Source organism: Meleagris gallopavo, chromosome 1, assembly GCF_905368555.1.
Source record: "Meleagris gallopavo chromosome 1, MGAL_WU_HG_1.1, whole genome shotgun sequence".
NCBI lineage: Eukaryota > Metazoa > Chordata > Aves > Galliformes > Phasianidae > Meleagris > Meleagris gallopavo.
Window position 1 is genome coordinate 54,972,809 of NC_139404.1, and position 17,145 is coordinate 54,989,953.

General features: G+C 35.3%; 1 protein-coding gene across 4 annotated transcripts in view; it reads right to left on the minus strand.

Moving 5' to 3' along the window:
• MYBPC1 (myosin binding protein C1) overlaps positions 1-15,212 on the minus strand; it is a 46,195-nt gene extending 30,983 nt beyond the window's left edge. For all 4 annotated transcript variants that reach the window (XM_085228249.1, XM_085228243.1, XM_085228233.1 and 1 more), the window contains exons 1-9: positions 15,059-15,212; positions 13,721-13,756; positions 11,076-11,180; positions 9,537-9,685; positions 9,074-9,191; positions 8,072-8,123; positions 6,394-6,450; positions 2,623-2,789; positions 1,111-1,243 (exon numbers count right to left, since the gene is read on the minus strand). In XM_085228249.1, the coding sequence (XP_085084375.1) occupies positions 1,111-1,243; positions 2,623-2,789; positions 6,394-6,450; positions 8,072-8,123; positions 9,074-9,191; positions 9,537-9,685; positions 11,076-11,180; positions 13,721-13,751 (812 nt within the window). In that variant the 5' untranslated portion in view covers positions 13,752-13,756; positions 15,059-15,212. The remainder of the gene's footprint in view (positions 1-1,110; positions 1,244-2,622; positions 2,790-6,393; positions 6,451-8,071; positions 8,124-9,073; positions 9,192-9,536; positions 9,686-11,075; positions 11,181-13,720; positions 13,757-15,058) is intronic.
• Positions 15,213-17,145: the final 1,933 nt, after the last annotated feature.

The window sequence follows — 17,145 nt, forward strand, 5'->3', positions numbered from 1 at the left end:
AGCATTTGACAGCTGCTTCAGCAGCCTGGAAGAAATGCACTGGAGCATTCAGTCCAGGTCCTTCTATTGAAGAAGAATGCATTTTTGCAAGGCAGTTCTGAACTGCTCATGGAAGTTAAAGAAAATATACCACTTTTATTACTTTTTCTTTGTTAGTCACATATATTAATCCAAATTCTTCATTGACTGAAGCAGTGATAGAATAAAAGAGATTCGCCACTCCCCATAATAGGATTTTTGCTAATTGCAATTTTTCACTGGGCCAGAAAGAGAAAACTGAAAGGTTTTTGTGCTTTCAGACAATATTTGAGGAACATTACATCTTTATGCATTACCATTTTTATCTGTGTTTGACTGTGGAACGGGATTTTGTACTCCAGGTTGTGAAAGATGTGAGAATATTAGGGATTGGGTTCAAGTTCCAGCCATTGCTCTACCTGCATCCAAGAAGCCTCTTGCTTATTTTAGGTAAAGTCAGAGTGTAAACCAATACGTAAGTGACATGGATGATGGAGAAGCTTGGGCAGAGTAGATAAGTTGTATGTGTCTGAAATTGCTGTGAACTAATTCAGGTTGTTTGCTTCACTGTGTTAACCAGATAGTGGAGAGTGAGAAAAAAACCCTCACTCCCCTTTCCTCCCTATGGTTGAATACCTAATTAACAGATAGTGTTGATTAGAGACAATTTTATAGGTAGCTTATGAGCCAGGTAGGCTTTATGTTAAAGGTCTCTCCTTTTAGTAAGCAGTTACTACAGAAAGATTCTGACCTTATTCTAACATAGAACTGAGAATAGGAGACTTTTTTTTTCAAAATTCTTCCTGGTTTTGTTTTTGTTTTAAACTACCAAGCAGGAATTGACTCTATGCTTTGTTAAGGATCTTTAACTCTCTTCACTCGAGATAAAGCACACAATCTATATTAACACCTAGTATACAGTGAATATTTTTGGGTCATGAGCAATATAGCGTATTTTACCTACTTCTTCAGTGTAAAGAAATGTCAGAAATAAAATTGGTGTAAACCTAATCAAAGATATAGATCTATGTGAGACATGTCAAGGAAATATATGTATCTATTTTACTGCTAACATATAATAAAACCACTTACTTTGCACTTGGTCGTATTTCTTGGCCATTTTTATACCATTTGAGTTCCACTGTTGGATCTGCTAGCTCTACCATGAATCTAACTTTGCCTCCTTTATCCACCTGATATGCAGGATCAAGTCCTTTGGAAAATGCTGTTGTGGAAGAGAGATGTTATTGTAAATGAAGACCGGAAAATAAATAATATGAATGTTGAAATGGCATTGCATAAACCTCATGAAAGTTATCAGATATATATACACACCGTGTTATGCATCACTCTATATTCTTGGGCTAGTTCAAACAAATCAGGTTTTTTTCTAGTAGTACCAGTAGAACTACTGAGTTATGCAGCTCAGATTATCCTGATTTAGTTAATATCTCCTCATGGCTTTGCAGTATGACATGGTTCTGATTAAGATTGGCTAGATGTAACTTTGACAGCTTACTGAGAATCTTTAATTTAGAGTAAAACTGTATACAGCTTGTGCAATAGAAGCATCTAGGATGAATCTATTAAAAAGGACCTCTCTACCAGCAACATTACTTGAGTTAACAAGGAATTTTAATCTAAATTTTTTTTCTCAGAATCAAAATAAATGGTTTGTCTAAAAGCCAATTCAATTTTCTTGATTCTCTCTGTAGGTTGCAACTCCACTTGTGATAAATGTTCTGGCTGCAAAACATGTGCAAAAAATGCATGAAACCAGACAAAAATTCACTTTGTGAATCCTAGTGGAGCTTTTCGAAACAATTATTTTATATGGGCAAATGTAGACCAAGTTGTTCTGGGAAAGGTAAGGCCAGAACTCAAACATTTCAAAACACTTTAGAATCAACATTTAGCTACTGCCAGCTACAAATGTTAAACGCAGGGAAGCAGATAATCTGTGGCTCAAAAATAAATGGTGCCTCAAAAATACTCCCAATAGCTTAATTATCAGCTTCTGGTAAGATTTATATCATGCATATGTCTAACTGCAGAAGACTGAATCTGTCAACACAGCAGTAGTAGAACTACAAAATTTGAACAGAATATTTTACTTAATTGATTTAATTTATAATTTATTAAATTTATCTAATTTAATCTTACTGTTTAAGAGATTTCAATTTATAGTAAAGGTAGCATGAGGTGAAAAACATCCTACTGTCAGCATGTCATTATAGAGACGTTCTGCACACCATATAAGGACCTTTTTGTAGGTAAAACCATGTCTTATCAAAAAAATTCTGATACGACTGGCAGCGCCTTCCTACCCATCTGACTCAACTGCTGAGAGGGACCAGACAAACTGGTTTCAGGTGCTGATGGGTGCTCCTTTTCCATTTTAACTTTTCAGCACCTCTCTGTGATGAATCTGGATAGAGAACAGCTTTCTTCAAGCTGAACAATTCGTACATAAGCTTCCAGCTCTTTCCTTGCATCAGACATATAGGCGTAAAGGTAAAGGGTAAGGATAATACAGTGTTTGGGCTTATCGGGTGCATATTTATGTTTGACAGGTGAACATAATAATACTTTACTTATCCATACCTGCACTCTTCTTCACCTCTCTTCGCATGCGCTTCAGACGCTTTAACATGCCTCTCAGGTCAGTGATACCATACTGAAAAGCAATCTTCTCGTATTCACTGGGATTGGCATTCTTCAGGAGCTCCCACACATCCACCTCAGGTTCTTCTTCTTGCTGTTTGATTTCTCTAACAGTGGCAAAATAAAATTGTGGGAGAAGAGTTAGTGAGACCTTTTCATACCAGAAGAAAAGGGTGGAATTGAATCCATGGTGATATTATAAATGTTTTGCTCAAAATTTGAAGGCCACTACCATGTTTTTTATTTCACTTCGACATCAAGCTTTCCAAACATCTGTAAATAAATGAATTCAAGCCCCAGTTCCACTCAGTACAAGTGGTATAGTTGAGAAGGACATTCACACCTTAGTTCACACTGCTCCAGGGCAGAGTTTGGATATAAGTTTTTGTTTGCCATTTTCTGATGTAATCCGCAGTGAGAAATGTTGTATTTCTTCATTATAGTATAGAATCTGTTTGAAAATGTAATACTGTAGTAGCATACCTGCTTAAATTGGTTTTACTTGTTGCAACTTTACTAGAATCAGGGAAAATTTATGACAGTACAACTAAGATCTGAATCTAATCCATACATTTCATAGTTATACAAAATTGTTTTTCAACTTGGAGACCCTGTAACTCTTGCAAGTGGTGACCTGTGAGAGGACATAATGAAACCTAAGGGAATCTGTTTCAGTCTATGGTTACACCAACTCTTCTAAGAGTCTCTTAAATCTGGAGTATGGATAGGAACTGGAGATTCTTGACCAGCTTGGACTTGCGAGATGGGTCTGATGGCTTCCATGTTTATCTCGGTTTTAAGAATGGGAAATGTTTTAGAGGCCTGTGTGAATATCATCACAGTTATCTTATGATATCCTACTTACTATCTCCAGTTCTAGGCTAAGACAACAAACAGAAAGATGTTCAATTATTTTCACGCTGGCAACCATTAGAAGAGGGAAAAAATGGAAAAGCCCTGAACAAAGTGGCAGTTTTTGAGAATGACAGCTTAGTTCAAATTGAACAATCTAAGAAATGGAGCTGAAATCTAGACATTTTTGTTCTGAAGATCATTAAGCTCAGATCAGGATCAGTCTGACTTAATCATATCAGTCTAGTGAAATCATTTTTTTTTTAGTGTTTTGATAATAGAATAAGAAGTAAGAATTGAGAAATAAACAAACAAAAAAGAGACTGAGCTTTGCCATGATACTGTTAGAGCTGAGCACTATCAAGTCACAGAATTTTGTTTAACAATAATACAGGAACAACACTGGGGATCCCTGTAAGGTTGTATGAGTAATTACTGAAAAACACTTCTCTGTTTAATTTGTTAGACTTACTAATTTTCCTAATAAGCCAGTGATATTTTATAAAGGAAAAAAATCTGATTGGATCATGTTTGAAATACTTAGGTTGATAGCTCTGAATAATTCTTAGAAAATCTATGGTATTTATTTTTAGATTTTGGGTGTTTTTTTACTTTTTTTTTTTTTTCCCTGTGTTCATAATTACTGGAGAGTGACCATGTACTGTGAGTGCTGGAGCTTTGGTGAGATTCCTTCTGCATGACAGCAAGACGGGATCAGCTTTCAAACCTATGTAAAAACTGACACACCTGCTGGAGTGTTATTCTCCTCTCCTCTCCCAGGACTGGCCACTTGCCATGCAACTTCTGTCTGTTCTAAGGAGAGCTACATTCCACGGGAATTGAGATAATGTACCCCTTTAAATCAAGGAGTAGTTGAGAATAAGGATCAATGAGAGCATCTTGATTTTCAAGCAGTTTGAAATAATTTATTCCAGACTATTTCTTTCCTCTTGCATAACTGGAGAACAAATTTTGAAACAAGGCAAACCAACCTTACTCTGAGACCATGATAGTTTTGCCGTGGGTAGCAGGCAAATAGTGCTGCACATTTTCTCAGTGGATTGATCTCTCTGCAAAAGTGCTTTCAGATCTTATTGCTGAAAATGTGCATGTTGCTGAAAGATGTACTTTTAAAAAAGAATACCTAAATGTGTGTTTTTTGAGATCTTGTTCTTTGTGGAATTTCAGTCTCTTACAGATGCACTGAATTGAAGCATAACCAGTTACAGAGTGGCTTACTGGTACAAAAACTGATTGGTCTTTCTTCAGGACAAGCACAAAGTCCATATGTAGATTCTGTGCAGCAAGTCTTTTGTGTGTGTGCGTGTATGTTTTTAATAAAAACAGGTATTTTTTAAGTATTATGCACCACGATTGAAAAATTAGCTTTCTTCTTGGTAATATGACCACACAAAAGAGGTGGAGTGCACCTGCAGAATTTCCTTTTCAATAGTTGAAATGCAAACACATATTTTTATAATTGAAATGGATACTAATATCCACAGTAGGTCTAAGTAGCAGTCTTACCGTTTAATTAAACTCATAACCAAGAGGCTGCATTTCAGTGCTTGAAGCAAGTAGGTGATGTATCAGTTTCACCACTAGTAAGTAGTGATGTTTACAATTAAAAGTTTGCTTTCCCCATTAACCACAAGATTCTTATGCTACGTTTATATGGCTATATAGTATTTATCTTCTAAAACATGTTAGTTGTTAATGAAGTTACAATGACTCTTTTTCACACTTCTCTTTCCACAAAAAACCACAAGACCTCTTACATGCAACTCATGTTGCTAATAAAACACACCACAGGCAGTTATGAGAACTGTTACAGTAAGTTGTATTAGCAAGATAAAAAATCAAACTGAAGATCCTAATTAGGGATGAAAAGGTTTAGAAAACAAAGGCCTGGTAGATTTGAATTGGTTCAGGTAATGTTTCTGAACCTCTTCCTTCAACCTTCCTGTTTTCACTTCATTCGTCCTTCAGTTGCCTAAATCCTCTCCTTCCCAATACAGCCCAAAGGCCTACTGTGAACTTTAAAATGTAATTGATATTGTATATTTGGTTTTTCTCTTTCAGAGTAATTGTTTTTCTTGACAGATATTTTTAATGATAAATTTTTAAAAATTAGGATTTCACTAGTTAATGCAGACCAAGGTTTTGTAAGGTCATATTTTCCTTTCCAGGAATTGTCTTACTCTATTAAGAAACTAAACTGGGTTTGAAGTCTGAAATAGCTAACAGCATAGCTGTTGTATCATCAGATTCTCAAGGTGAACAAGAGAAACACGTGTCCATGTTTTCCCATTTAAGAGTTAGTAGGTGAATGAACCATCATTGAATATTTGTGTGCATATATTAAAACAGTAAGTTACAACAAATTGATATAAGTCTCTATGGTTTGAAAATTATATATAATTTTTTTGTATCACAGTGCAATAATGCCAAATAAAGAAAAATGTGAAGAGGTTAATCTAACCCTTCCATCTTTTTGCTCTTGCACCCAAAACAATTTTCTGAACTGCTCATCCCTGTATAGGAAATTCTCCCCCACGAGACTCCATGCAAACACAAAAGAAATAGCAAGTAGATTAAATGTTATTGGTCTCTTTATGTTGTGGCTCACTTTTTTCCTGGTAGACTCAAGTCTGAATTTTCTTTTCAGCACACTTAAAGGTAGAATTAAATGAACATTTGCATATATTATAGCATGAGAAATACAGTTAGAAACATTGTAAAAAAAAAATAAAAGTCAGAAAAGTCTTAAGAAGTTATTAATGCTACACCTGACTCTTTCTGTGTGCGAACCTAATGGTTTGCAATCCACACCTGCTCACTGCATCACTTGGTTCTCACCTACGTTTCAGGAGACCACTAAAGTCAAGTTCTCCTGCATCGTCTTGTCCATCACCGCTGTTATTAATAGAAAAAGATCAAATCTTTGTTTAATACAGAAAGACGTAAACGATACACACCTTGCAAACTCTCTTCATGTCTCTCATACTCAACACTGTCCAGACACACAACTAATGGTATAAAATCAACACAAACTTGTATTCTTTTTCACACAAGTTATCTTACCTGAGGCACTTGTGAAAAATAACACAAAGGTTTGTATTGCTTGTCATCATACTTTGATGGCAAATTTTTGTAACTGCATACATAAATTTGCCAGGATTTGTGTTAGACTTCAGTAACACAAATAAATGTGAGCTAGTCAACACAATGAGCTTTGTTTTTCATTTCCGTATCATATGCATATAAAAACAAAGGGCTTGTGCTGATCTTATGCTGTGAATGTAAAACAAAGATTTGCATTGCTGTTTGGTGCTTTTAACAGCATATGTCTGTCAAACACCAGATTGCGAAGCATATAATTAAGACTTAATGTTTCTCTCTAAATGAAGGGAAAGATCAGTTAAAAACAGCACATTTTACATTTTTACAGATGAAATCATTGTATTATGAAGGTGCATATATTTCTATGATGTGACTTTAAGCAGTAAAATTGTGTTGTTAAAAAGCATATAAACAAAATAATTCCCTTAATGTTTGTAAAGAGTATGGTCAAAATCCAACAAATGTTAAGTCAAATGGTATCAGTAGTTTATCCTATATTTTGTATGCAAAGTATCCCTTACAAAAACAGAAAATATTCAGATATCCTCATTGTATGGGGCAGAATAGTTACTGCAGTTTTTAAAAGATGTACAGAAGAAAAGTATGCACCTTTAATATAATATAATTCCTCTTTACTCTTTAAATCAAATATTTCTAAACAAAAGTAGTTAATTTTTAGTCACAGCTTTGCCTGTATGTGTGAATTAATCAGCTGCACACATTTTCTGTTTATAAAACATTTTCAGCCTGAATACTTCTGCCCTTATAAGACAATTTTTTTCTATAAAATATAAAGGCGACATCTTTAAACTAGTATTAATTACTGTTTTATAAGAAAGGTAAATAACAATGAAAGACTTCAGACACAATGCTTTACATTACAGCCCCTGCAATATTTCAGTATATTTTATGTATATTTCATATATATTTATGTATATTTTTTATTTTTATAGTTGTGTATATTATTTGAAGTTTTTCCGCAAAGATGGCCGTATGGCACTTCTTTGCTGTAGCGCAAAACAAGTCCAACTCCTGTCTTGCTGAAATCAGTACAAATTTTGTCTCTGCTTTTGATCAGGACTTGGATCAGAATCTTTCATATCATAGCTCACAATTTTCAGGAAACATGGTGAAATATTGTAGAGAATGAAAATATAATTTTTAAAACCTCTGAAGAAACAGACAGTAAATGTCTTTTAATATTGCACCTTCGCTGAAAGCAATGACAGGGAATTCTGTCAATGAATGGTAACTAGTTATTTCTTCTCACTACCTTAAGCCCCAGTTCTTCAATCTTTATTTACAAAACCATTCTGAAGGTACTCGATAAAACTGCCTGCCAAAATAGAGGTGAGTTCCATACACTACCACATCCATTACTGAGGGGTTTCGCAGGGTCACTGTTTGAAGTTACCTTCTTTTGAAAGCAGATCTGATGTCAATGGATGGAGCGGCTTGAGAGGATTCTGTGAAGCAGCAGTAGGACAGAGGTTAAAAACATAATTTGACATAATTTTAAATTGATGTAGTTGACGTAAGTAATGTAATTTGGCATGAGAAATTTGTTCAGTCTCTTGCTAAGTGATCACAGTTAGTGTTCCTTTGACACTAAGTTCTGGTAAATGCAAAGCTGCTTGACACTAAGCCAGGTTTACTCAGTGCATTTCTCTGGCCTAGCTACTGCAGCTCTGCATAGGAGATCTGTCCTAGCAGTGTTTCTTTCACATCCTTGCTCCTGCCTGTACACTGGCTCTGGCTTTTTTCGTCTTAATGCTTTCCACTTGCACTTCACTTCCCTGGAATTTTGGAAGACATTCATCTTTCTCAAGCTGATCGTACAGGTACGTGTGCACTCCTGTGCTCTTGTGGAAAAGGGAAGACTACGGGTTAGTATTTGCCAGAGTCAGACCTATTACAACATAGAAAAAGACAAAGATGTGAATCTCCAGCACTCTCCACATTAGGCTATTATTTATTTTGGGGGTGTTGTGGAAGAACTGTGGCTTTCTAAAGTATGACTGCACCATGCATGAGCAGGGTGCAAGTCTTGGAGAGCCATGCCTGAGCCAACTTGCTCTCCCTTCAGATCCTGCCAGATGAAATGTCTCTCTCTGAATAGCCCAAGGCCTGCTCCTCTCTGTTGTGTGCCAGAGTCTGATCTGAGTTCAATAGACTTATCTGTCAGCTTTCCTAATTTTTGGATATAACCTAAATGTTTCACATACTAGCTATCCCAATGTCTAAACAAGAAATCACAGATGCTTAATTCTCTGCAGTCTACGCTAAAAATTTCTTCCTGCTATAATTAAACATTGCTTCATTTACAGGTTCTAAACAAAATTATGTGGAATTTCAGGTAAAAAAAGAAAAAAAATTACATATTTATAATGCTTCACAAATACAATTGGAATCTTACCAGTGACTTCAAGGTCAAAAGAGCAACTGTCAAACTTGTCCTTATAAGAAACCTCACAGCGATAGTTCCCTGCATAATTCTCCTTAGCTTGAATGATATGCATCTCAAATGTGTGAATCTAAAAATCAAATGTAATTGTTTATTAATGTGGGACATACATTTGCATGAAACAAATAGAAAATTTTGTCTTCCAGACCCAAACCTAAAGGAGTAAGGTATAAACTTGAATAAAGGGTGATGAAAAGAAAATGAAACTCAAAAAAACAACTGAAAACATCGATTTCCACACCACCTCATGTTCTGTTCTGGGAGAACAGAACAGAACTGGAGATCATCATAGAAAACTGTATGGTGAAGCCAGGTTTAGAATCTGCTTCACTTAAAATTCTGCCTACTGTCCAAATCTGATCTTTAAGCTCTCTTTGGAGCTTTGCCCCTATACGAAGGAAAACCAAAGACAGACCTTTGTGTGACGCTCAAATGACTCCTTCAGCTGCAAGTGCTTCCCTGCTTTGCTGGCCAGGTCCATCCATTTTCCTTTAAACCACTTAACATTTGGCTTTCGGAGAAGATCTTTGGCTTCTACTTTGGCTATAAATGTAATATTCCCACCTTGTAAAAAGAGAAAAAACAACACAGTTATTGAGGAACGTGTGGTTGCTTGGTCACATTTGTACACGTTTCTTTTATCATGACTCCTTCCACTCTCCATGTGTTAGCTATATCATGATAGTGAGAATCAGAAGGAGTCACATGAACTATGAAAATACTGCAGAATGTTACGGAGATTAATGATTTTGAGTCTGGAAGCCTTCTGACCATGACAGTGTCAAGCCTGAGACAAACTAAGAAGCAGAAAAAATTAGCTGATGCAAAACTCCATGTTGTCATGGGCACTATGCTTTAAGTAGTTGAATTTCTTTGCTTTAAACAAGCACACATATTCCTAAGCTGCTAGGCAATTGTAACATAAATAAACAGCAGTCTCTAAAAGAACACCTGGAGCTCTTTATGCGTCACTATCACTAATTCTTGAATTTGAAAAGAGAAGGAAATAAATCTTCTTTAAACAATATTTTGGGAATTTCCATACTAACATTCTAGAAAAGGATACAGCTAATTCCTTATGCTTATTTTCCAAATAAATCCTCCCCAGATGATCTTTTTGTTGTTCTCAGAAGCTCAGAAAAATAGTAGCAGTGTATAAAAAGCACATCTGCCCACTTATCAGTGGGCACTTATCCCAGTACATAGCAGACATACTAAGTAGTCTGTACTGAACTTGGCACCATAGTTGCAATGCTGCTACCCTTCTTGCACTGGGATGTTAGTATGTAAGTATGGCAATGAAGTGCAGTTAGGAAGTGAACCTCCTTATTGTCCTCATGTATCATGCTCTGGCTTCCTTCATAGGAAGGTCTTGAAGTGCTTGGACTGGATTCCTCTGAGGTTAAATAAAAACCAAAGATGTGCTCTGACAGTTTACCTCCAATTGCTAGAAGATATTCAGGCCAAGGACTAGAAACAGTCCAGAGCAAATGCCCCAGAATTATTATAGTAGGGGTGATGGTTGCTCCCTGCCAGCCTCCATGCAGATCTGCTCCTATTAGTCTAAGTGCTTTAGCTGCAGCTGCAGAGTATAAATGTTGACCTGTCTCTAAGCTGCTCTGAAGGCCATCATGCAGATCTTCCTGATCTACCAATAACATTATGGCTAACAGCATTATAATAATGAGTTCTCAAAAAACATACCTCTTGGCCATTGTGCCAAATAAGCTATAACATTTTGGTTTTGTTTTGACTTTAAGAATTCTTTTTTTTTGCTTCTTCTCATACATTCTGTTTTGTCTTCAAAGAGAGGAGTTCACGTCCAACTAAAATCAGTGGAAGTATTTGTAGCTGAGGGCAGAAGCTGAGTGCTACCTGAACCACACAAACATCTTTTCAGTCTCTGTGTTTTTCTCTCCAGAAATGGCTTCTCATTTTCTTTTGAAGCACTTACCAACACTCACTGAACCACTCTGAGGTTTTTCAATGAATAAAGTAGATCTTTGGGAGTCATCATGTTTTTCTGTCTCTTCTGGAGGGCTTTCTCCAATAGACCATACTGAGATACAGAGAAAGAGGAAAATATCAATTATCAGCCAATGTTTGATTCTCTCCAAAATGCACTTACCTGAACTCACTAAACTCTCTAACCCTACTACCTCTCTCTTCAGATGTCCTGAAAGATACGTGTTTGTTCATATTGACATCCACTGCTTGGCTGTCACACTGTGTACAGTTCCTGAAAGAATGCTACCTCTGTGGTAACAGAAAATGAAACTCTCAGAGAAAAAGACGGGCAATCTGATCAGCCAAGGTGGGTGATGAGCAAATTGAATGGCACCAGCATTCAACCATGAGTGCTTTATGGAGGCAATAGACAAAGGTCAGCTCTTTGTTTTTCAGAAAGGAAAATGGAGGTGGAAGTTCTGAAAACACAAACAGCTGTAAGCACATGCAAAACACAGATGATGATAATTCCTGTGGGTCTCTGTAAATCTCAAACTCAGCTGACTGTATAAGCTAGTTTTTCTTTTTTGCTCACGTAATAGACCAGTGATGAAGCTTACTTCTCAGCTTTGTTCTCTACGATAGAAACAGAGAGTTTGGGAATCAATCATTAGAGAGAAAGAGTTTGTCAGATGGAAATGATTCTGTCACATATTCAGGCAGAGCATGTTCTCTTCTGGAAACTGAGATTTTGGAAATGAAAGAGAACAAAGAACAATTATAGTGAGAGAAGAGGCAGGTGAGCAATTTATCTAAGGCTGAAAACATGTTAGCACAGCTATGTGTTTCTGGTGGTTCTGACATCTGACCATCCAGGGCTTTGTGCTGTGCAGTTACATCTTTGGTAAACACATGCAAAACTGTGCTAAGAGCTAATTCCTAACAGAAAAAGACTGGGAAGAAGGGAAAGCGCATGATAGTGACAGACTTTCTACACCAAAAGAGAATCTCTCCATCTCAAAAGGCAAAGTAAGTCTCGCGTTCTGAGAAAGAATTTGTGGAGTCCAAATGTCACATTTCTTTCCTTTTTTGAGGAGTTCTGGTTAGTGCATAGAATAGACTGAGTAAAGCCAGTGCTGGCACGGAATAACAGAGCAAATGTGTATACATATGACTATATCAAACAAAGGAGGCTATAACTTTCAAACCAGAGCTGTATTCCTTGTTCCCATTGGAATTCTAGTTGTTTCTAAATCAAAGGTGGATTGATTTAGCCAATACTCTTTTGGTTTTTGTTTAATAACTAGTACAAATGATGAACTAATTAGGCAGCATTTCTCACCTACTAATTCTGTTCTTGAAATTTAAATTTATTTTTCCTCTTCAATATTTTCCATAAAAACTCACTTGCCAGAAGACAAAATAGCCTGTCGCATAGAGGTAACTGGTACAGGAACCTTTTCAACTCATGAAAATTGCCACTGGTGACAAATGAAGCACAACTCATGACAACCATAGGAAAACACAACTAAACTGTTTTTATCGTCCTTAAGTCTGTAAGAAATTTCAGAGACATAAAAATGCTGGATAGCTCTGCTACAAGATCTTTTTCTTTAGCTCTTTCAATGACTTACAGCTGGTATGCCTAATACTTCTGTATATTTCTGCTTGTATAAAACATGCATGTATATACACACATGTATATACACACATATGGAAACATACACAGACACACATGCACAGAGAAATATATAGATACATATCTATATCTACTCTCTGTACAAACTATTTAAATTATGCTGGTATGGTATACTAGTATATGGAAAGACGTAACACGAGAACAAGTGAGAGTTACAGGTATGAACAGAAGGATCTGACAGTGCTTGAAGTAGGAACTGGTTGAGTGCAGTAATGAACCTGAGACACGACGGGGTGAAATGGAAAATGGATATTAATAAATGAAAGAGGTATACATAGACTCATTAATTTGGTACCATGTAATGCAGAAATATTATCATCATCTCTGGTTATTAGCTTTCTCCTGTCTATTAAACAGTCAGAACAGAATGTAGGTTTGACAGTGGCTCACAGGCCTGGCATAGGCTGTTACACCACTTCAGTAACTATGGTTGAAGTACTTGCTGCTCATTTTGTTCCAGAGGCTGCAAATCCTGAAACCACAAAAGTGGGCGCAGCGTGCGTTACCTGGCAGAGTAGGAAGAAAGAGGTTATGACTTTGCTAAGTTCTCCCCCGCCATCCTTTGCGCTGTGAGAAGAAGCCATTCTCCTACAATCTCCTGGAGCCTGTGTATGAGATTCAGGTAAGCCACTGCCACCCTGTAGGCTGAGGAGGAAGGGAATAGTTGCGTATCTATCTGTATGGAAAAACATGCAGATAGATAGGTATGTATGTATGTATGTGTCTGGTATGTGTCCTGACTAGTACATCAGAGTCTTTTCTCTCTCCCAGTTTAGCTGCTAGAAAACTATTTAAGTTCCTAATTTTGAAAAGCATTTGAAATTCAATGTTTGATACCATGTAAATAGTGGAATTAAAAAAAAAAAAAAGTACAATCTAAGAAATAACTCATTAATAATCACTGTATCGTATAAAATTTGGACTGTTCCAACATACTGTTCAGGAGGTCTCACCTGAATCCTTTCTTTCCGCTGCCTTAGACATCCCATCTGAAAGGGAAGAGCAATTTAGATGATACCAGCTCAGAGATCACAATTAAACTGACCTCAGGTCATGAGGATTTTAAGAACAATGATTCTTCATGCAAGAAGATTAGAATAAATACCTAGGACTATACCTATGAGAAACTATTTGAATATCAGAAAAAGGAAGTGAACAGCTGAGAAAAAAAAAGTCAGAAATCTTTCCCCCATTTCTCTGGAAAGCCTAAATTTAGTTTAATTTCCACTCGAGATTTCCTTTGTAGTAGTTTATATCTAGAAGGGATTTTTGAAGCTGATATTTTACTCATCCTTTGGGGTGATTCTAAATAACAGATATTTTTATGTAATTCAAGATTTATCTGAGGGGATAGTATTTTGAACTGTTGAATTAGTCTAATTATTTAAGTTGAACATTATTATTATTATTATTATTATTATTATTTGAAATTAAAAGATAAAGTTTTGTGATTTAAAGCTTTATTTATATTGTTAGCTTTTGTCAATGAAAAGCTCTACCTTGTTGATCAATTCACTGCTACTGATTTTTCAGATGGCATGCAGCCCATGGTTAATAATGCCATTTTTAAAAATAGATCAGGAAAATTTAACACAGTGAAGATGACTAAAACAATTTTTTTGTTAAAAGCTTTAAAGCAAGAATAGAAGTTTTTCATTTGATACACTACAATGCATGTTAATGTTCAAAATCTGTTTCATTCAAGTTTAATCACTTTAAAAAACATACTAAGCAAACCATGTTGAAGTCTTGCCAACATCACAACAACCATGAATGATCCCTGTACTGTCACTTTACTTCTGCAATTAAAGGCATTTCATCTGCCATCTTGAGGTGGTAAATTAAAACTACCTGTCTTTTAAGCAACTTATAAGGTTATGGCCTAAAGAGAGGTGATAGACAATTCTATGGATAAATGTATTTTGAAATCATAAGGCATATATTTTATTTGTAATTCTGCAATTTGTTCTCAGGAAAAAACTTAAAAATGCTTTCCTTACTTTTTCAATAGCAACAGTTAAGATGGATGCCTTCAGAGCTGCTAACTAATATTTTACCTTCCAATGGAAGAAGATCTAAAAAAAATTCAAGACAGGACCAGAAATAAACTTGTCTGGTATGAAGGTCTTGTACTTCTGAACACGGATTAAATTAATTTAGGACACCTCAGAAATCTTATTCTCTAATGAGTATGTTACGAATTCAGTCCAAATGGTTGGACTCTGTTCATTAATAGTCAATAGAAAAATCCATACATACATACACATAAAAAAAACTATCATGGTCCTAACCTGCTGGTGGTGTGCTAACTGAAGTGTCATCTTCATCTGCAAAAAGAAATACAAACAAAAAAATACATAAAGAAACTCAACGCACAGTCGATCATCTGCTTTAAAACAAATATGTGAAAATGTAAAACCTGCAAAAGAAAGGGAAAAATCATAATAGTCAGGAGCATTCACAATGGAAGCTTCAAACTGATGAAGAAAGCTTTGCATAATTCAGTAGCTGAAATGGTAAACCTTAATGTTTCAAGCAAGTAGAAGAAAAATGAGATGTGAACTGTGATCTATTATTAAATCATGAGTTTATATGAAAGCTGCTGAGTGGTTCTGTTGTTAGAGATGGAATTCACAGTAAATACAAAAAAGCCAAGGTCAATCACATATCTGACCTGAGGATGATGCCATTTCTCTGATGTCCATGTCTGCAATTAAAATGTGTACCATATATGCATTCAGCATCATTAGATAAGGGTATGCAACAGTAAAAAATAGTCTCCTATATTCATACTTTATTATTTACTTATTACAATATTAATCTTAAAAGCAACAAATAAATAACTTATTTTTTTCACATATTATATGCCTTAAAATACAGATAGAACTATTATCATCCCACAGGATTTTCCTTTTAATCACACTAAATGCTCAGGTATCAAATCACTAGAAACAATTGCTACTCAGGTATTTCAAAACAATTAATCTAATAAAGCAGTTATGCATGCATATTTGTATAAGTCAAGAGCCTGAAAAACATGAAACTGACATTAAAACTGAAATATTGTAGTCATGCTTATCAGAAATCCAGAATAAGTTGAAGACTCTTTTTACAATAATCTCCTAAATCTATTTGAATTTTAGATATTTACTGGAAATATCAAAGATAGGAATGTCTGATAAAAATGTACAGATTGTTTTAGTGTGCTAAAATAGAATACAATATAATAAAGTTTAAAAATTACCTGTGAAACAGTTGAAAAGCTAGAATAAACTATATATTTATTTAGGATTTAATATGTACATAAAGTAAAGATAATGATAAGTCTTTTATAAAGTAATGGAAAATAATCTAGAGAATATTTCAAAGTGGAGGAAAAGATATCTGAAATAGAATAATTTTATGAAATGTATTAACTTTTTTCAGATTTGGGTTTCAAGAATCAGTGATTTACTTTAAATTATCCTTTGATTTTGACTTAAAGTTCTAATTTGTCTTTATTTTTTCAAGGACAAATGCAATAGCAATGGCAAAAAGCACATAAAATCTGATTACGTGTAAAAAAATTCTAGTTTTATTAAATTTTATGCTTTATTAATCACTGAAAGCTAATTGAAGGTCTGACAGAATTTAAGTACTTAGCTATGACATTTTACTCATTCCTTTTTAATGATTCATCAAATTTCATTAAAAAAATCCCTTGGTAAGAAGATATAAGCTTTAATTGTAGGCCTACAGATGAAGGATTAATATATTATCTTACAAACATGATTTTTTATTCATTAAAAAAATACAAAAACGCACAGCTTATGTGGACACATTCTCACCACCTGCACCTTCCATTGGACTAAGATGACATTGAATATGTTGATTTTCAATGAAAGCACAATAATGATAAATCATGTCAGTTTTCTGAACATATTGTTCTAGCAACTAAACAAATGCTCCTGGAACAGCACCTCAAATTTGATTTAATTGGTGAGCTGAGCTCATAAAGTTATTAATCTTTTTTTGCTGATCCCCCGTTGCTCACTGATGACCAAGAAGGAGAAGTGAACACGGCAGAGACACTGCTTTGCACCTGCAATAGAGCTCAAAATGCTTTAATGTTTTTTGTAGCACTGCCCATTGGAGTAAGCATTCAGAGCTAAGGCAGGAGATAGATAAACATCACAAAGAGTGAACCACTGTATTCACTCTACATAAACAAATCCACAACAACTCAACCAACTGGTTCCATCATTTTTGCTGAAATTACTGAGCATTGACTCTTCCAAGAGTTTTGAAATTTAGTTGCCTTCAATTATCCATCTAATTTGCAAAGCATTCAGCACTCCTATCAAGGGGACTTGGCCCTGTAACTGAAGTACATACATCA